This window comes from Drosophila sulfurigaster, chromosome X, assembly GCF_023558435.1.
Source record: "Drosophila sulfurigaster albostrigata strain 15112-1811.04 chromosome X, ASM2355843v2, whole genome shotgun sequence".
Lineage (NCBI taxonomy): Eukaryota > Metazoa > Arthropoda > Insecta > Diptera > Drosophilidae > Drosophila > Drosophila sulfurigaster.
The window spans coordinates 32,689,049-32,711,304 of NC_084885.1; the positions used below are offsets into that span (position 1 = coordinate 32,689,049).

At 40.4% G+C, this 22,256-nt stretch overlaps 1 protein-coding gene across 5 annotated transcripts in view; it reads right to left on the reverse strand.

The window, feature by feature from the left end:
• LOC133847528 (TPR-containing protein DDB_G0280363) overlaps positions 1–22,256 on the reverse strand; it is a 55,374-nt gene that overhangs the window by 7,849 nt on the left and 25,269 nt on the right. The window contains exons 3-10 of one of the 5 annotated variants that reach the window (XM_062282645.1): positions 20,016–20,308; positions 18,954–19,821; positions 12,845–13,470; positions 11,909–12,069; positions 10,007–10,634; positions 3,576–3,700; positions 3,386–3,457; positions 1,420–1,646 (exon numbers count right to left, since the gene is read on the reverse strand). In XM_062282645.1, the coding sequence (XP_062138629.1) occupies positions 1,420–1,646; positions 3,386–3,457; positions 3,576–3,700; positions 10,007–10,634; positions 11,909–12,069; positions 12,845–13,470; positions 18,954–19,821; positions 20,016–20,216 (2,908 nt within the window). In that variant the 5' untranslated portion in view covers positions 20,217–20,308. Of the gene's footprint in view, positions 1–1,419; positions 1,647–3,385; positions 3,461–3,575; positions 3,701–10,006; positions 10,635–11,908; positions 12,070–12,844; positions 13,471–18,953; positions 19,822–20,015; positions 20,309–22,256 lie in introns of all 5 variants that reach the window. The other 4 variants (XM_062282644.1, XM_062282642.1, XM_062282647.1 and 1 more) reach the window with 4 other exon arrangements.

Genomic DNA, 22,256 nt, shown 5'->3' on the forward strand with positions numbered 1-22,256 from the left:
TCTGTCTGCCCCTCTCCACCTCCACCTCCACTTCGCATTTCTATCTTTATATCCAGAGCCAACGTCATCACAAAGTTGCCAGTTATTAGCGGCAACATGGACACGCAGCGTGTGTGTTCGATTCCGATTCCGATGCCGATTTGGGATTCCGCTGTTGCATGCACACTTCCGACACGGAGTCGACTTCATGTTTTAGGTCAGAGGAAACCAGGACACGGCACATTGCTTCAAATGCCACTTCGCAAACTCGCAACTCGACAAAACGAAACTAATTGCGCCTTAAATTCCACTAAAGTTCTACAGTTATTCATGTAGAAAGTTTGCACTTTAAAAGGAATTCAATAATTTTAAATACGCGTCAACTACAGCTATATCTCACTTACTGGCCACACTGTATCAATGACCAGCATTCATTAACACAATTAATGCTTAAAAATATTTAAAGAGAATTTAATTTTTAACATTTTGACATATTTAGAATGCGAGTCAACCATATCTCACTTATGGGCCACACTGTAATTATGAGCAACATTCATTGAACGAAATGTAGATATATTACTAATATTTGGAGGATATCTAATATTTGAAAACCTATTCAACATTTTCAAATATTTAAAATGCGCGTCAATTACAGCTTTTTCTCACTTACTGGCCACACTGTAAATATGAGTACTATTCCCTTAGCGGCATTCTTTTCTTTCACGAAACAAAGCTAATTGCAGCTTAAATTGCACTAAAACTCTACATTTATTTATGCAGAAGAAAGTTCGCACTTTAAATCTAAATCAACATATCTCACTTACTGGCCACAAAAAAAAGCCGAGCGAATTCTTGTTTTTATTGTACTTGATTGCCAATTTTCCGGCTGCCATTTGAGACCCTTAAGCGAGATAACGTATGGAAGCGAATTGTTGCTGAAATTTTATTAAACTTCGACGCAGACAACGACGATGACAACATCTGCTGCCTATCGATAATTCGGCAATATTTCCACGCATTTGTCAGAGCGTAGACATTAATAAAGTGGTTCTTTTTTCCTCTCTCTCTCTCCCCCCCTCTCTCCCTCGCTGTGTGTCTCTCTCCATCTCACTCACGCAGTCAACCTAATGAAATTAGCAACGAACGCTTTTCATATTTTATGAGTTTGCGGCATAATTAAAATGCAAATGCGCTTGATTAAAAGCCACAGCCCACAGACCTAAGCTTTAGCCTCAGCCCACGTGCGTAGCTTTCCTTCGACTCGTTCCCTCTCCCTCTCCCCGCCCCCTGCCCCTAACTTTTAAGCTGAATGCTATCGTTTAACACGTGTCACATGCTCATCGCCAGGTCAGTTGTGTGTTTTCATCAGTTCCGGCTACCGGCTCTAGTTCCGCTTCCGGTTCCAGTTCCGGTTCGCAGTTCCGTTCGCAGTTCACTTACCCAGGCTTAAATCATAGGCGCAAATGTAGTCCGATGTTGTGAACTGATACGTGAGCGTTGTCTTTCCCACCCCCGATGCGCCCAGCATGGCGATTTTGTACGCTGGAATGTGCTCGCCTCCTCCTCCATTCTGCTGCTGCTGCTGTCCATGCAACTTTTGAGGCTGCAGGGCAAGCGAGGGATCCACCCCCTCCACCAACATATCGCCTGAAGCGCGTGACGCGTTGCTGCAGGCGCAAAAGCGAAAACAGAAAGAAAGAGAGACGGTATTAGAAAACATCATCATTGCGTAGCTTATCTGTGTGACTGTGTGTGCGTGTGTGTGTGTGAGTGTGAGTGTCTTGCTGTCACACTTGCGAAAGCGTGCAAAGTGAACATCAGAAGAGAGCAGAAGAGAGCGTAAGCTTTCAAATGTGCGCTCATGAGTGAGAGCGAACAATAAAAAGAGTTGTTCACTCAAATGAGCGGAAAGGAACAAGTTTCCGTTCTAATTGTTCGCTATTGTTCGCTTCCTCAGCTGCTTAGCTGCTGAGCGGAATTAAGCTTTCATTTTGAATGCATTACCGTACATTATCTTAATTATTTTAGTTGTTAGCAATTATTATTCTTTTACATTTTAACATAATTACAGATTTGTAATTGAAAATTGTTTTAAAGTAAGACATAATTTATATATTATCATTAAATACTTTTATTCATATGAAATTACAAGAATATCCTCAAGCATAATGAAGCTCTTAAAGATAAGCTACACTCCTGAGTATATATTCATAATATCGACACATCGAACATTTATGCTATCAAATGTGAATTACAGTTACTCCTGCGATTACTATTTTTATTGCTGATGTATGCAAATAAGTATGAACTGTCTTGTTCTTGTTGTCTTTCTTGTTTGTGCCTTTTTAAGCATTTTGATTTAATGATTTTGCATACAGGTGCTGAGCTGAACACAAAGCAAGCGAACGAACGCACCAGCCATGTAATAACAATAATAACAGTAATAATGACAGACAGACAGACAAGAGAGCGCAGGAAGAGAACGTTGGTGGGAGGGGGACGGCAAGCATCAGTCCGACAGGCAACAACAACAACAATAACAGCGACACTAACAGCGAATGTCTTTGACAATGCGAAGACGAGAAGAAAAAGAAGCGGCCAAAAAAAAGCTACGGTCGAGGAGTTTGCCCGGCTATCGAATATCCGGCACTGAATAAGGAGGAGTAAAAACTTGAAGAATTTCAAACTATTTACGTTGTTCAAGTTATAATTGAATAATATCTTATATAAATGTATAATATTAGTTCTAAGGCAAGTAAAGATAAAATAAAAAAAAATTAATTAATTAATTAATATATTAAAATAAAGAAAGAAGAAAGTTAGAAATATCAAATAAAATAAAAGTAAAAGTAAAAATTACAAATATTTTGTTTCATGAAGTAAAACAAAGAAATTGAAATAGAAAGAAATTCATGAAGTAAAACAAAAAGAAAGAAGAAAGTAACAAATATTTTGTTTCAAAGAAATAGTTTTTCATCCGTATCTTGATTAATACGAATTAGATAGCACTTCTTAAGAAAGTCAGCTGAATGGATCTCGACTCTAATTGATTGTCGTTAACTTATTATACCCTTCTTCTCTCCAAGAGGTGACGCGCATAAAAAGCTCTGGTTGCCTGGCCTGTTGGTAATGGCAGCGGAAATTGTTTTGTGTGGAAATTGTATGAAATTAGTCTGCACTCCTGTACTTGCGTGTGTATGCGGAGGAGGGGATGAGGGGGGAGAGTGGGGTAGAAAAAGGAGGGTTGTATTTCTTTTTATTTGTATTTTCGTATTTTCATTGTTGCTGCCGTTTAAGAACTCTGGCCTGTCGTCAGCTTCATTGTCATTTGATGAACAATTTATAGCTGCCATTCACTATATATATACTTATACTTTATAATATATAGACTATATATAGTACTCACCTATTGTGGCGATCGACGCCGCTGTGCGAAGTGCCCGCCGATGTCACAGAGTTGATCGAACGTGACCTTCGACTGCTGTCATTTCAACCATCAACCATCAAAAAAAGAGAAAGTGGAACGTGAGCGAAATAAGAAATAATAAAACAAAACAATGAAACTATTGTGAGTGTGTGTGTGTGTCTCCACTTACCGTAATGAATCGCCCAAATTACAAACGCCATGTGATGTGATGCTGAAACTGCGCAATCGATAATAATCCATATCAACATCGGCGCCGCAGTGAATCGCCGAGCGTCGCGTCTCCGCCAAACGGGGCTGCAATGACAAACAGGATGCAACAAGTGAGTGAGAATTCCAACGGGATTTTCATCACGAATCAATTACACGCCAATACCTCGCACAAACTACCTCAATTAGTCGACAGGCGTAAACGAAGGAGTGGAAAACAAATTTTAAGCGAAACTACTTTTCTTTTCTATGTTCTCTTTTCATAGTCCTTATATTTCGTCTGTTGTCCCCAAAGTTCACGACATAGCTTAAGAATGTGCAATTTTTACAAAAACGGGCGAAAGGTGGCGCCACTTAAGTGACTTGCTGCATTTCTGCTTGCTGCTGATTTATGTTCGCCTGGTATTTCACATACTGTTTTGGCAATTTTTGACCATCGATCGTTACAACATCGAATGGCCAACAACAACAACCATATTATTAATAATTGTTGTTTAAATTACTTCTGTTGTGGTTACTGTTATTGCCATTTCCGAAAAACGATTTTCAAATTTTAACGGGTATGACTTTTGTGCTTCAGTTGCATTTAAGATTTAAATTAGCGCGGATCTATTTGTGCTCATGTAGTTCCATAAACAGGCGACAGATGGCGCCACTCAATTTCCTTTTGTTTTTCTGCTTGCTGTTGATTTATGTTCGCCTGGTATTTCACATACTGATTTGGCAATCATCGAGTGGCCAACAACAACGCCTTAAGTAATATCTCAGTCAGCCACACACATTCATTTACATTTTTGGCATCGACTTTTTCGCTTTCGCACACATACATATAAATGTAGATTACCGATAAAATTCGTTGTCCGGACTACGAAAATATATGTCCTGACAGGATCCGAACAATTTGGTAAACAAAACAAATATTTCGAAAATGTATCGGTTTTTTTCGATTATTTTTAAAATTCTAATTTGAAATTGGCGCCTACAAAAAAATTACATTTTTTGTAGCATACTTTGAGGGTGCACGTGGGGTCGTTTTTCGAAAACATATATCGGCCATATCCTGCCGCATTTTCAAAGGACTTGTATTGCAAGGATCGCAAGGACCAACTCTATCATTGGCATCAAAAAAATATGGGGTCATCTAAGGATCCAACACATGTAATTTTTCAGTCCGAGGGCCAAGGAAATCATGCGAAAATCACAAAGTGCAGGATAACTGGAGAACCACAACGACGATTTGAATATCCTTTGGCATGAGGATAGCTCTCATCAAAGGACTTCGGTCGACATATGACCCGCAAGGATCAGACAGGATATGACCGAGATATACGCAATTTTCTGTATACAAAAAGGTCCTTTTATCTCGGCTCCTGTAAGGATATTCGTCCTTTTCAGTGCACCACTCAGATTCTCTTTAAAAGAGAATTCCTTGTGCCAAAGGACATCACGATCGTCCTTCAAATGACCGAGATACAGTGGATTTCAGGTGAATTTTATTGGCATATTTTTAAATTCCTTGAGTGTCAACCGATAGAACTAGTTATTCTGATAACAACAATTTAAATCCTGAAAGGATCCGGAATATTTTCACCGAGATATGGCAAAGAAAAACAAATATTTTGCCATTGCAACGAATTCGTTTATTGTCGGTTATATTCAAAATTCAAATTTAAAATTGGCGCATAAGAAAAAAATTAATTTAAAAATTAATTAATTAATTAAAAACAAGCTATATCTTGGCCATATCCAGCCGCATTTTTAAAGGATTTGTGCTGCAAGGATCGCAAGGACCAACTCCATCGATTGGCATCAACAAAATATGGGGTCATCTAAGAATCTACCACTTATAATTTTGTAGTTCGGGAGCCAAAAAACACAGGTAGAAATCACAAATTCCAGGATAACTAAAGAGCCACAAGGACGATTGGAATGATATTCGACCTCACGAATTCGCGAACTCGAAAGGATCAGACAAGATATACCAAATATATACGCAATTTTCTATATACAAAAAGATGCGTTTATCTCGGGTCCTGTAAGGATATTTGTTCTTTTGAGTGCACCTATCAATTTCTTCTTAAAATTGTCATCCTTGTTTGTTTTCAACTGAGCTCAAATACTGCATTTAGCATAATACTACACTTGAGTTTATTTCCAAGAATTATTTTGCGAAAGTTAAAAACTAGAATATCACAGAGAAAATAGCACGCATCAAATCTGTGGCGTGTGATTGAGATTGAGGCAGCTGATGATAAGCTGACACCCAACGACTTGCTGCTTAGTGCTTTATGCTATTTACGTGTTTTATTTGCTATTGCTGTTTTTTGTTTTCTGTTTTTTATGTGTTTTCGCTTTTTGCTCTTTTGCCTGCAGACACTGAAAGGCAGTCAACTGTGCAAAATTTACTTCTAGTGTAGTGCCAAAAATTAAAGAGACGAATCACTGCGGTGCGAAAGGGCGACAGCTTGAAGGGTGAGTGAAGAGTGCAGAGTGCAAAATGTGAAGGGAGAGAGCAGAGAGCGGAGTGTGGAGAGTGGAGAATGGAGATTACTGATTGCGCGCTCTTATGGCAACGTTCCATAGCAACCATTCAGCATGACTAAACAACTGTCAACTCTCCAAGTCTCTCGACACTGAGCGAAGAGTTCTGAGTGGAGAGCGGGAAGGGGAGAGGGGAAGGGGAGCTATTGCTACCTTGCCCTTTGTGCCAGGTGGAGAATAGCCGATATTAAGCATTCAGGCTAAAGTACAGACGCAGCTGTCTGCCACTCAAATCATACACCTCTCGTCACTTGATTAGAACCTTTGTGGCCTAGTTTTCGATTGCTCCTTGCTTGAGATTCACTTAGTTGTTGTAAGACAAGCAAACAGAAGCAAAACATTTGAGTGAAATAAATGTTTTGGAGTATTCCCATTCTAAATTCTAAAATTGATATTTTTGAAATTATTTCAAAATCTATCTATCCATTATTATACAAAAATATATTAATATCTTTTATATCGCATAAAACTAAAAAACTATGTTGTTATTAGTATTAAGTTAAACGAATACTTTCTAACTTGCAATATCTCTAGATAGAATTATGTTAAACTCTAAAAATATGTTAATATCATGAAAGAATACATTTTTACTTGTAATTTCTATTATTAGTTTAAACTCTAAAAAAATTTATTATAATTAAAGAATACTTGTAATTTATATTATTACAATTATTTAAAACTTAACAAAAAAAAAGTAATATTAGCATTAAATGATTATACCTTTTTTTTGAAAATTTAATCTATTGCACCAAAACTTCTCACATACATTTGCTAAAAAGCTGTTCTATTTAAATGGCGATGAGTGTAGAATATGAGTGAGTGTTTTTGTATGTGTGCTAGTGTGTGTGTAAAGACTTTTATGTGTGTGTGCCTATCGTTAGCTTTAGTTAGTTTCTTTTGTGCGTCGCAATTCTCTTTTTCTTGTTTTTTTTTGGCACGCCGAAAAATTGCCAACTGCCAAGACACGAGTGAAGTGGTGTATGTGTGTGTGTGTGTGTGTGTGTGAAAGAGGAGTTGCTATCTCACTCATACACTCTAGTCATTAGCCAAGGATTTAGGGGCAGGCCTGACATAGAGTTCCACCCACACACATTATTCAGCAAGCAAATCGACAGATGTGGCAACAACAGCAAACATTCCACTTGCTACCGCTCTGCTCTCATCTGTGGCGCCTCTTTATGTGGCATGCACTTGTCTAGTCGCTGCAGCTAATTCAATTACTTTGCTGCACTCGAATATTTCTGCCCATTTCTGGTATTTCTGGTATTAATTAATGATGTTTAAGCCGAGCAAAAGGTGTTAAGATTTATACAAGTTAAGTAAATACGCATTAAAATTACTGCAAAGTAGTTAGTTTATCTAGTTTATCGAATTAATATACTACAAAAAAAAAAAACTAGAATATACTAAAGGTAATAATTGGTATCGATATACTAATACGATAATATCAAAATGCCCACTTTGCTGGCATTAATTAAAGACTTTTAAGCTGAACAAGAAACTCGGTTAGTTCTCAAGTTGTTAAGATTTATAAACTTTAAGTAAATAAGCATTCAAATAACTTTAAAACAGTTGGTAACTTAATTATCTATGGTAAAAGTATATCGAATTAATAGTCCAAAAAATACCAAAATATACCAAAGGCTAAAATTGGTATATCGATATACTAATGACTAGTGTCATAATTATCTAAAAGTATATCGAATTAATATACCAAAAAAATAGTAACATATACTAAAGACAATAATTGGTATATCGAAATAATAATGCATTAATATTTAAGCGAATCAAAAGCGACGCAGCAAAGAAGGCAACAGCTTAAGCAATTAATTGCGAGTGGCAAGAGAAAAATATGAAATTTAAAATGCACTCAAAGTGAAAACTCGACTTGCCACTTGTCACTTGCCACTTGCCACCCGAGGCGGCAGTTGCAATTGCATTGCGTCTGTGCCCCCAAAATCGAATCAATGGCAAACACGTAGACGACGCTCGCCAGGAGCCTCCAAGGGCCCGCCCATATAAATAGCGCATGTTGAAGCCGAAAAGAATGTCAAGTGTGTGTGTCTTTCTCTCTCTGTATGTGTGTGTGTGTGTTGCAGCTGTGGCAACACCGGCAGACAGACAGAGAGACAGAGAGAGAGAGAGAGGCAGACAGACATAAGCATTGCGCCAACACAACTTGGCCCCAAACGAGATGAGACGCCAAAACTTGTCAGTTGCAACCAACAAAAAAGAGAACTTTGCTGCTGCCCCCTGAAGTTGCATGCCACATGCTTGTGCACTTCTGATCCCTGGAGGCAAGTAACTTTGTGTGCACACGAGCATTTGCAATTCTCAATTGACGCTGGGCACGCGCGAGGGCAGCGAATCAACCGAGGATTGCATTTGGGATTGACAGCATCTCTCTCTCTCTCTCTCTCTCTCTTTCTGTCGTCCTCTCTCTCACTTCATGCATGTCCGCAGGATTAACAATATACGCAAGCTAGCATCCACATTCCTTGGCACTTTTGTCTGCTTTTGCGGGTCCCAAGGGCTTAATGTCCCCCAAAATGACGACATGATTGCCAGGAGCTTAGGCTTAAGATTCGTTTGTCGATTCGACCGACGAGAACGGGAACGAGAGCGAGAACGAGAAGAGGAACGGGAAAAGGGACGCGACAATCGTTCATTCTTTTTTTTTTTGTGTGTGCTGTAAGTCGTGCGATTAGGTCTATAACAACAGTATTTAACACTTAAGCCCATCACTTGCCGTCTTTATGGGCCCAAGCAGACGTCATCCTATTATTTAATTAGCCATAATTAATGCAAGTCTATTCAGCTTGCAAACTCTTGCGATTAGCCGCTTGTCACAGGCAACTCGATTCTGAGGGCTACAGACCTGTCCACCTATTAGCTAACTTTGTAACTCGCGACTCTCTTTTATGGGTTGCTGCTCGCTATTCGCAATTTGCTATTCGTCACTCGCTACTTTTTTAACTACTGTCACTCGCTAAGTCTTCTCGCTACTCGCTACTTACAAGTTTATGTGTTATACCTGTCCACCTATTTGTTAGCCTTGCAACTCGCTACTTATTATTCGCCACTCGTCACTCTCTTTTACGCTTCGCTGTTAGCTGCTCACTGCTCGCCACTCGCTATTTTCTCGTCACTTACTCGCTACGTACTAGATTAAAATGGGTTAGACACTCGACGTCGAGCTATGCTACTCGTCATTCCTTCTCGTCAGTCGCTACTTTTATTTTGTAAGCTTATCTGCAGTTCTCCTATTACTCTAACTACTTCTATTACTAAATCACATAAATATATTAGTTATACCAGACTTCCCATTCGTTTCTGGCGTTTCTATATTTAACACTCGCTCTCCTATTACTTAAATAACTACTAAAACCACGCATATATCTTTGACTACTACATCACTCGCTACTTTTATTTCTATACTACTAGGACCAATATTTTTTACTACTACTCCTACTCGCTACTTTCCTTCCTAGACTACTACAATTATATTCTATTACTGTAGCACTCGCTACTCGATATTCGCTACTTTCCTTTCTATACTAAACATACATTTTCCTATCACTTAAATTAGGGATTTAATTACTAGTTGGAAATTATGTTTAAATATATTATATAATATATACTACTCGCTACTCGTCACTCGCTATTTTAGTTTCTAGACTACTACATATGTCTTCTACTACTACAACACTCGCTACTCTCTACTCGTTAATCGCTACTTTCCTTCCTATCACTTAAATTACGAATTAATTAGTAGTATGAAATCACATTTAAATATATTCGCTACTTGGTACTAAACTACTCGCTACTCGTTACTTGATAGTTGCTACTCACCTTGCGACTCTCAGCCGGCATGCTTGAGGTTCTCAGACGCTGACGCGCTGCTGCTGCTGTATTGTTGGCCGAACTGTGGTTGCTCCCATTTGCGTGTGGCTGCTGAAGCGGACCGCCCGTCGATGTTGCTGAGGAGGACTCACCAACGCCTCGTTCTCGCTGCAAACTGCTGTGCAGGGCAGCCGCAGCAGCCATCGCCGCGACAGCAGCCGCCGATGTGGAGGCGGAGCCACCTGACAAGTGCTTCTTTGTTGCCATGGGCATCTCGTCGTCATCATCGTCGTCGTCGTCGTCGTCGATTCCATGGTCATCGCTGCTGTTGTCCGCTGTGGGCGAGTCATCGGTGGCTTCGGGTCCACTCGTTGTTGTGTCCTCGACGACAGCAGCCAGCGCATTACTGGAGCCCAGCAGGCGTCTATCCATCGGCTCATCGATAGCCAACTGTGCCGCTGCCGCTGCTGCTGAGGTGGAGGGACCTCCAGCAATTGTTCCCGCTGTCGCTGACGCTGCCGCTCCAGTCGCCGCATACTGTGGCGACACCGCGCCGGACATGGCCTGTTGAAAGGTGAGCACACTGCTGCCCTCGAGGCCCCGACCCAGCGGCGATTTGGGCAAGGACATGCGATCTCTGCAATGACAAAGCAGTGACAGACGCCCAGACACAACGAACCACGACACGACACGACACGACATGACACGACATGACAACATGGATCGATGGTGTAAGCATAATGAATTGCATTAGTATGCGTGACTGCGGTCAAGTCAAGTACAGTGGAGTTGATCAGGCATTAAAAACTAGTTTTAATTTAGTTGAAAGTGCTCAACTGATTTATAATCGGACTACATAGGAATGTCTTGCTTTCTCATTTCGTAAATTGACTCGTTGTTTATCTCTTTTAATATTTAAATACTCTTTTTGTTTCACTAAAAGTTTGAATTGTAATCAAATTTCAACAGCTTTTAAAGATATATTCTAACTTAGTCTTCAATTTCGATTTAATTAGTTCATCACACTTTCTCTTATCTCTAAATTAAAACTCTTTCATATTTCAGCTTCTGTTGATAGCACGCAATGAGAGTTGAGGGTAATCGACTGATTTAGTATCGGACTATGAATTTCGTTCGCTTATTAATATATTTATTATTTATTTATTTATTTATTATTAATATAGCTTTTCATATGTTTAGATTCCACTAAAAGTTTGAATTGAAATCAAACTATAATTGATCCTAAATGAATTTTTAAATTCCACAATTTTTTTTAAATAACTCTTCACACTTTAGCTTCTGTTGAAAGGACGCAATTGCTGCAAATCACAAGGAAGACGGACGGACAACCTTTGAAGCTCCACTGTACCCACAAAAAAAAAACAAAACAAAGAAGAAAAGAAAGAGAAAAGAACATGCGAGTGCATTTAACTGCAATTAATTGAATCAAACAAGTGAAAGGAATGCCGCCTTCACTTTTCTCTCTCATTTTGCTTTCTGTAAATGGTTTTTGAGCTCATCCACATGCTTCTTAACTTAATGCTTTATCCATTGATTGACCTTTGACCAATTTGGCTTGAATTAAATTTCGTCTCTTTTGCCTTTTCTTTTCTCTTTTGTATCTTTTGCAAATGAGGTTGTGCCAAAGAAAGGATTGCAGGCGCAGCAGGACAATGTGGGACAAAAAGGATCAGGGGTGAGGTGAAGTGAAGTAATTAAGCTGCTTAATGCGCTTTTCAGTGTTGCTGCTGCTGTTGTTGTTATTGTTGTTGTTGTTTCTGAGCTTAAGTGCGCGTGGAAGTAGAACGGCTTTTGATTACGAAAGGAAGTGGGCTAGCGGAGCGGAGGGAGAGTGTTGTGGTGGGGTGGCGGGGGGTGCAGGGAAATGTAGCCATTACGTCTTACTCCTACCTGGTGCTGTTGTGCGCGATGCGAAACAACTCCTCGGCATCGCCTGGAATCGGAAGACCGCCAATGCTGTTGCGACTGAATCCCAAATCATAGTTGGACGCAATCGACGAGGAGCGACGCCGGTTCAAAATGGGCGACTTTGAGGCGCGCAGATTTTGTTGCTGCAGGCAGATGTAGGGAAAGAATAATAAAATAATAAATAGCGTTAACAGACTTCAAGATATCCAATTATTAAATATGAAATGAAATTTGTGTGGAAATATGTACTTTATGAAAGTATTTAAACAAATGCATTACAAATAAAATTAGTTCAAACAACAATAAAATATACCAAATCGAAATATATACCACAATAATACTGGTAACTGCTACATTTAGTATACCAGTCGGTATATATTACCCATTCTCAATAGAAGCAAAACAGTACGGAAATATTGTCAAAATATACATAAATAATATACCGATAAAATACTAAAATATATCAGCCTGTCAGAAACTTATACTAAAAAGAAATAGGCAGGAAAGGGAAAAAACGAAAAGGAGACGAAGAAAAAGAATAATAAAGTAATACAAGTCAAAGGGAATTGATGTGGAAATAAGTACGAAAGTATATATGTAGATGGTATAAATAATAAACAAAACAGTTCGGAAATATTATCATAGTATACCAAAATAATATACCAAAAAATACAAAAATATATCAGACGCTACCTTTCGGAAATACTATCAAAATATACCAAAAATACTAAAAATATATTGAACGGTGTATTTTACCTATTTCCAAAACAGTATGGAAATATTACAATAACTTAGTAAAATAATATACCTAAAAAATACTAAATTATACCAGACGCTATGTTTCGATTGCCAGAAACTTGAACTAAAAAGGACTAGAAAAGAAAGGAAAAAAACGGAAAGGAATAGAAAACAACTTACGCGACTCGCAGCAGCAGCGGAAACGGAATTGCAATTGGAATTGGAACCGGATGCGGATGCACCGTTAAGAAATTCGCTATAGCTGGAGCGAGTTGATGCCGGCGCTGCGTTCATCTCCTGATCCCATTCGCTCTCCTGATTCCGATCCGGCTGTTGCTCCTGTCCCCAATCATACGTCATGCTGTAGTCTCCCATTTGCTGCTGTTGCTGCTGCTGCTGTTGCGACTGCTGCATGTTGTAGTTGCCACTCGCAGCTGCAACATTCGGATACACGACGCGTGCGTTGGCCAAGGCAGCGAAGCCGCTCTGCTGCTGGATACGCTGCAATGCCGTCTCTCGAGTGTGGAATGCTCCGAGTCCACTGTGAGTCGGCGGGGTGGGCAACAAACGATGCACATGCCCCGGAGCAGCAACCGCAGTTCCTGCTGCCACAGCAACCGAACTCGATGTAGAGGCCAGCTGTTGTTGTTGCTGCTGCTGCTGCTGCTGCTGATGTTGTTGATGTTGCTGGGGCTGCTTGAGGATCGGCTTGAGCACGTTGTAGGCCGGCTGATGTGGTGCGGGAGAGGGAACAGGACACGGAGTGCTGCCGCAGCTCATGCCATCGCTCTCATCGCAACTGGTGTCTGCAAGCAAACAAATGGAATGATTCTAAATTACTAACTGCAACAATAACCACAACATAAGTAATGAAAACAACAATACTCGATGCAGTAGCGATGGTCAAAAATTGTCAAATTAGTAGGTGAAATACCAGGCGAACAGAAATCAGCAACAAGTTAAAATACAGCAAGCTACTACTCTCGGAACCACAAAAAAATATATGAATGTTGCCGCGACGAGCACCAAAAAGTCACAAGTCATCTGTTGGAATACCAGGCAAACAGAAATCAGCAGCAAGCAGAAATAGACAAAGTCACTTGAGTGGCGCCATCTGACGCCCCTTTTTTGGTACCACAAAAATTAAATATATGACCGCCAATTTGAATTTTTAATGCAATCGACGCACAAATGTCAAGCCCGTTAAAGATTGAAAATATTCTTTCGACAACAAACACATCATAAGTAATTAAAACAATTATTAATAATATGATTGTTGTTGTTGTTATTGACCACTCGATGTTGTTACGATCGATTGTCAAAAATTGCCATATCAGTAGATGAAATCAGCAGCTGGTAGAACAGAAATCAGCAGCAAGCAGAAATATTCTAGTACAAATGTATGAAGTAAAGATGGTATTCAAGAAAATATGAAGACAATGAGGTCCATGACATAAGAAAGCACAACTTTCTAAGCTTCCTTACAAAATTGCAAAGAAGCTCTTAAAGATCACAGCAATGTCTCTTCCGACTTCAAATTGAAATACGAATTGTCTTATGGTCTCAGTGGTGGAAGTCCTCACATACAAAAATCCCATATTCCAATGTTGTGCTGAGACGTCACAAAGTTCGAGAAGTAACTGCAGCAGTTGCTAAATTCTGTCGTTTTTCGCTGTCTTGCTATTCAATTGCCTTGTAACTCTCTCTCTCTCTCTCTCTCTCTCTGTCTATCTCTTTCAGCTGGTCAGGTATTACTCGCAAGAAGGTGACAGTTATTGGAGTCAATTCCGAGTTCGGTTCAGGACCAAAACACGCTCCGGGCACAAACATTTACCGTGTGCTCCTCTTTGCTGTCCATTGTCTCTGTCGTGCATTGTCTTTCTTGTTGTCCTCTCTTTGTTCTGTTTTACTTTACACACGTTCGTGGGTGTTCCCCTCCCCTCCCCTACCCTTCCTCTTGAGTGTGTGTGTGTGTGTGGCACAAGAAATATGTTTCCCAAGTCGAAGTTGGAGCCAAAGTCAAATATGAAAATATTTTCAACCGAAAACTTTTGTGCTAACATTTTTCAAAGGCTTTATTGCGGTTATAGAGATGTGCCCCATTGCTGTCAGTGTCAGTGTGTGAGTGTAGGTGTGTGTGTGTGTGTATGTCGACAGGAGCTCTTTGCTTGTTTTTTACAATGTTATGCGCTCTTGTATCCTGGCCACGAGACTAAATGGACCATGACAAAGCGTGGGCTACTTCGAGTGGCATCGCACAGGGTAGCAGGGCGTCGAGCATGCCCTGCTGTAGCATCTTCGCCTGGTATGCTTCCAGAGAAAGAGCGAGACACAAAGACAATTTAATAAACTACGTTGGCTGTTGTCGTAAAACGGAAAAAGAGTGTAGCAAATACTCAAAAAAGGGAGCTAAGCAAAAAGATACATTCGAAGGGGAGTGAACGCCTTCCAAGTACCCTGTAATAAAGCGAAACATGTGGCAAGTTCTCTTCATTCGACGGGGAGTAAAAGCTCTCAAAATACCCTGTAAGAAAGCGAAGCATTTGGCAAATTCTCTTTAATTATAATTTGACTATTTCCGAATTATTCTAATATCTAGATACACATGTGTGAGAATGATATACCCTACAGTCGAGGCAAGATGTCTGGGTATAATGCCTCAGCAATTTGTGCAGCACATAAACCAATAAAACACCAAACTGAAGCTCAAGACAAGGTCTGACTTTGACGTTGACGGCGCCTGAGTCGGCATCTCAGTCTCGGAGTCTGAGTCAGAGTCGATGTCGGTGTCGGAGTCGGAGTCGGAGACTAAGGTGAGAGGGAGAGAGCTCGAACTGAAGTTGGGAGTAGAGGCACATCATGAACTGACGGGCTTAATGCTAATTAAAGTCCCGAATTAATTTTGGGCCATAATAAATATTTAATTACAACAACAACGAGAATGAGACAGAGACGGAGACGAAGACAGAGAACAACATCAGCGCGTGACACAACACTATTAGTAGTAGATAGTATTTACTAGTATATATACCATTAGAAGTGTGTAGTATATTCTAGTATATAAACTGTTAGTATTACACAGTATATACTAGCAGTTAGTATTACACAGTATGTACTAGAATACATACTATTTGTAAGACATAGCATATACATACTAGTATATATACTATTAGTAGAGCATAGTATATACTAGTACATATACCATTAGTAGTAAATATTATGAATATACTAGAATACTTACATAACATACCTATATACTACTATTAGGGAAATACATAAAGTTATTTATTTTGTGGCATACTCTTAATGTTATATATGTATATACTTCAATATACTGTACACTATAGTATTAATATTATATTCTAGTATATACAAAATACCAAATAGTCGGTAGTATACAATAGTAAATATAATACTAATGGTATGTAGTATATACATTAAAAGTAGATATACTAGTTTATACTATATACTACTAATAGTATACACTATATATGTGAATATCATTAAGAATATGCCACTTTGATAAAAATAACTAACTTGAATGTGGAATGAGCTTGTTGTATTCACTCAATTTGCATCGAATACGAGTCCAAATCCGAGTGTAGAGACTAATTCACTACCGAAATCGAAGTGCTTAATTTAATGAGCATTTAATGCATTGAAAACCCCGAAATGAAAGTCCTAATGTGATTAAAAGGCAGCAAACATGAAAGCGAAATCAATCAGCCCAAAACTCCAGACTTTGCCATCGCCTTCCCCTTTGCCTTCGCTTTCCCCTTTGCATTTTCCTTTGCCCTTGAACAGCGATTTGGTCAAATGGTTTTCCTTGGCGATTTATTAAATGTGATTTGAAACCACAGCTGTTGCTTGCTCTCTCCATCTCCATCTCCAACACATCCTTATTCCATTCTTTTCTTCCATCACGAAATAAAGTATTATATTTTAAAGTGCTCTTTAGTGTCTCTCATTCATATTTAAGGTCATTGAAGTTTGCGTTTAATGTGATGCAAATTAAATAATTAAAATTCATGAATATGCAATCAATTTAAATAGGATTAGAATGGCTTTGGTCCCGGTTCTCAGCTCTCAATTCCAAGAGACGAAAGACGCAAGCATTGCCAGACACATGTTTAAGCACACATTTATTTTTGGTACTTAACTTTAGGGAGAGAAATTCCAAGTTGATATGATTGGAGAAGATGTTTATGACACCAACTTATTGACTTAGGTCGACTTTGTAGTCCAAGTTTAAAGATTCATTATGGCTGCGTTCGTGGGAATCGATGTCGCCGAAACGAAGCCGATTATCCCACGATTCCAAATTCACTCTTCGATGTCAGCTGACAAACCGACAAAAAGCGACAAGTCGACCCCAGGATTTGGATTCGGTTTCGGTTTCGGAGTCAGGCTCGGATTCAGGTTTGGGGCTGCCCTTTTGACCGCCCCTTTTCGGGGGCATTTTTAATCGCCATGAAAAAAAGGTAAAGCGATTCCATTCCTTTTTTCGGTTCGGTTCGGTTTGCTTCAGCTTTAGCTTTGCAAAGCGCCTGAAAACCTTTTTTTGAAAATCACCCCGTCCCGCTCTTTCAACTGAGTTGTTGTTTGTTATTATTTTGAATGTTGTTGCTCGGCGGTTTTTTGTTGTTCGCTGTTCATTTGGCACTTTTTAAGTTGATGTTTAACTTTCGTTTTGGGTCCCGTCTCCCACTCCAACTCCGTTTCATTGTGTGTGTGTGTGTGTCGGCTTTTTATATTCAACGGAATATATGAAAACTTTATGCGCATTATGTTCGGCGTTTTTTTATGGACAAGGACGCCAGGGACAGACTTCTCGTTAGCAGCAAAGGCGACGACGACGACGACGACGATGAAAAAAAAGGAACCGACTCCTACCACCTGTCAGACTCATGTGTTTTTCTTTGTTGGTGAATGTATCTTAATTGAAATATGGATGTGGTCGAGCCCCATAAGCGTTTTTCCCTACACATTTTCCCCTCGTCTTTCACACAATTCTCCAATTCTTATTTTTATGCATTTGCAAGAAAGTGTTGTCACTTTAAGTGACACTTGAAATTCGCAAAATTTCTGGCTGTCACAAAGGCAAAGTAATATGTAAAAAGCACATCGAGTGCAGAGTCATCTTTCGATGTTCGATTCATGCTCTTCTAAGTAAAATACGAAGCAATTGTGTCGCTTCTTACTAAAATAAAACAACAAATATAAACATGTAAGGAAGTTACAGTCGAATGTGCCCGCTACACAAGTTTGATTAAAGCAAAACAATGCGCAAGCAGTATTAAATGAATAAATATACCAAATGCAATAAGCAACGATGCTTCAACTTAGAGTCGCCTTTTGAGTCACCGTATTTAGTGAATTTATGTTACATCGTTCATATCGTTGACCTTCAAATCAATGCGAACAGACGCAACAAGTTAGCGAGGGGAGAACTCGACTCAATTGCCGGAAATTGCTTTCATATATTCCAACAATTTTCGTTGCCCCAGGAAACTGTGGTTCCTCCTCTTTAACTGACAGTTTGGTTGGCTATCTAGTTATCTTTAAGCTAAGCTATTCATGTAAAAATAAAGATTTGTCTCAGTTGTTAGAAAAGGTTTCGCTGACTGAATTTGAACAGGAAAGTTGCTTAAGCAGTCTGTTGGGAAGCATTCCATAAGAACAAACAGAAGCAGAATGGAATCGAAAGCGACTCTCTATTAGCACATTTGTTTATCCCCGAATTCAAAATAGTTGCTTCAAGAAGTTATGTATCTAATAAAAATTGTCCCAAAAACCTTCGGGAGCAATATCATCCGATACATATTTTCTCGTCAATTCAAAGTCCCAGCTTTAGCTCTTATAGTCTCTGAGATCTAAGTGTTCATACAGACGTACAGACAGACAGACAGACGGACATGGCTCTATTTTCTCGCTGATCACGAATATATAAACATTGTAGGGTCGGAGATGACTCCATCTGCCTATTACATTCTATTCCTAGTTCTTCCTTCCCTCTCCCATATGAGTAGCGAGTACAATCTTTCGTGTTCACTTACCGAAATCAAAAGCGCGCTCAAGGATGACCGAATGACGCTGCTGGCGATCGCTGTTCATACAGACGGACAGAGAGACAGACAGACAGACGGACATGGCTATGTTGTCTCGCTGATTAAGAATATATAAACCTTGTAGGGTCGGAGATGCCTCCATCTGCCTATTACATTCTATTCCTAGTTCTTCCTTCGCTCTCCCATATGAGTAGCGAGTACAATCTTTCGTGTTCACTTACCGAAATCAAAAGCGCGCTCAAGGATGACCGAATGACGCTGCTGGCGATCCCTGGATCCGTCGGCAACGCGTGCAATGAAATTGGCCGGCATGCGTCCTCCATTATCCTCGCCATCAGGTCCAAGACGCATCTGATGCAGTTGCAGCTCCAACTCTTGCTGCTGCTGCTGTTGTTGTTGCTGTTGCTGTTGCTGCTGGTGCTGATGCTGTTGGTGTTGGGCGTTGTTGATGTCGAGGGCAGAGCCAAGCCGCTGATTATCCGCCGGCTGATGCAGGCAACAGTATTTGATGTGCTTGCAAAGCAAGTTGCCGCTGCTGCCCATCGAGCCGCCACAACTGCGATCGCCATGATGGCCATGCGATTGACCCAGTCCAAGACCGTGACCATGAACCTGAGCGTGACCGTGAGCCAGCTGCACTTGCTCCAGCTGCAGATTCAACATGCTGCCGCTGCTGCTGGTGCTGCCGTTGGAGATGATGCCACAGAAGCCGACGCGATTGATGCCCGTGCTGCTCGAGCTGAACGAGTTGCGAGCACTGCGCGTCATGCCCAAAGAATTCGATCGACTCGCAGTGCCATTCACTCCTGTTCCCGTTGCGTGCTCCGAGCTGGTGGCCATGGCCATGGTGAGGCTGACATCATTGCTGCTGCCGCTGCGACTGCGAGCAGCTCCATGAGGATGTGGATGCTGCTGCTGCTGCTGCTGCTGTTGCTGCTGCTGACGATGCTGGAGATGGTGACGAAGTTGCGAACTCGTCTGGTTGCCACTTGCTCCACTCGCTCGACTGTTGTGGCTGCTCTGACTGCGCAAGCTGCCGCCGCAACGTTGGCGCTGTGTGTACATTGAATTGCTGCTGCGTGGAATCACCTGCAACACATGTGGAAAAGAGAGCAGCGGGACAAAAAAGAGGAGATATCGGGTTAGTTGCTGTTGGGTTTGAGCTCAGGGATGGGAAAGCGGGGAGACAGAAAACACAACGAAACGCAGCTTGAGGAGGAAAGAGGCCAGCAGGAAGAGTTGCACCATGTTCATGTCCGTACAGTTATGTGTTATATATATACCTTATCCTCGAGCAAATTGGCAAAGAGCTCCACGTGATCCTCGTCTTCGTTCATCAGTTCAAAGAAGTTCTTGAACGTTTCGGGAAACGATGCCGGAAACTGGCCCATCGCCTGGCCTTGTCCCTGCCCATGACTCTGACTCTGACTCTGGCTCTGACTTTGGCCCTGGCACTGGCCACGTGCATCCAGCTTCGTATCCATGCTTAAGCTCAGCGATACGACAGCGCAGCGCAGCGACAGAGACGCAGACGCAGACGCAGAGCGAAAGAGCAAAAAGACGCGAAGAGAGACTGCTGCGAAAGAAGGCCATATATCATGCAATAGAGAACACACATCGAGTAAGTTCAACGAAAGATGCAAAACGACAATCAGAATGATCAAATGATTGAAATTAAGGAGATGATTAAGCAAATGATAAGAGAGCAGTGTGATACAGTTAAGGAAGAGAACTGACGAAGATACTGACAAACTAAAAGGAAGAGAGAGTAAGGAGTGATTTCAAATAGAAAGAAATGGATAAATATTTGATTGACCGACTGATTGACATTCTGATTGACTCACTTCCTACCTAAAAACGATAGTTAAACAATGATTAAGATATCCAAGAGTGATTAAGTTAAAAAAAAGAGAAAAATAACGGATTGACTGACTGATTGACCGGTTGATTGACTGATTGATTCACTGATTGAAACTACAAAAGCTAAAGCACTGTGTGATATCAAGGATTTACTAGAGTGACGACATTAAAAAGAAGAGAAATAAGTGATTGATTGACTGATTGATTGATTCACCGAGTGATTGACTGAAGGACTGACTGATTTATCATTTGACAAAATATCAGAGTGATAATAAATGGATAAATAGTTGATTGACCGACTGATTGACTAGTAGATTGACTAACTTCCTACCCAAAGATAACGATACTATATCAAAGAAGAGTTATAAAGTTAGTTAGTTAGTTGACTGATTAACCGGATGCTTGACTGATTGATTCACTGATTGAAAGTGCATAAGATAAAGCAAAGCGTGAGAATTACTAGAGTGATGAAATTGGAAAGTGCAGAAATAAGTGATTGACTGATTTATTCACTCAATAAAGCTGCAAAAGTACCTTTTGTCTAACTCTCTTTTGAGAGATCGAATAGGATGGGCACAAAAGAATGTCCTATACAAAAAGAAAAAATCTCACAGAATTGAGAATGATCGAAATAATTAATCGATATTCATACTGACTGAACGAAAGAAAAGAAGCACATTGTTTAAGACTTGGAAAATAGTAAACAAAACACTTAACTTTATAGTAAACATTGCCAAAGAGGGAGAGTAACAGTGAGAGTAGGAAACAGGAAGACAGATAGAGAAAAGACTGAGTGGAAGATTGAGGCAAACAGGCAGTAGGAGAGAACTATGTTGACACTGTGCAAGCACACAAACGTGAAGAGCTCCTCAAGGCGAGCCAGCAAAGTTCTTGGATATATTTTATGCATGTGGTCAAGTCTTTGGAGCTTTTCGTGTGAGAGTGTTTAAAAAAAACTGGCAACTGACAAAATGGCATAAATGGAAACTTCACAAACAGCCGCCAATTGATTAAGGCCAATAATAAAAGCTGAAAGACAGAGATGGAGATGGAGGCGAAAGAGAGAAACATAATAGAGGCGCTTTTCGCGTAGGCCACACGAAGATGTCTTGCTCAAGTGGATAAATTTGAAAAGTTGCCACTAAAAGCCAGGGGTGTCACTTGGCCAGGCCAACAACAACAGCAACAACAACAGCAAAAGCAATAAGCAGAGCATACACTCACTTGTATACTCACTCGTTCACTTGCTTATTCACTCGCTGACTCGCTTGTCTCGACCTCAGCATCAGCATCAGCTTCGGCTTCAGCTTCAGCTTCAGATACAGCTCCAGTTGCAGCCTCACCTCATCCTCACCTCGAAAGTTGAAAAGTTATTTTAATGGCGGTTTTTGGTCGAAAGGCCACCAACAACAACGGCAATAACGGTGAACAAGAGAAGAGAGAGAGGGAGAGGGAGAGATAAAAGCGAGAAGAGACACAGAGACGCAGAGAGGAACAACAAGAACCGGAGGGAAGGAAACCTATTCAACTTTTATACACACTGCAAATGGACTGGCTGCGGTTGTTTTGGCCAACATTTAATCCCCCGGTTCCTCAGCCCCCAGATCGCGTTGCCTGTTTTCTATGCCCTGAAAATGAGGTGCAGAGTGAAAAGTGAGAACCCA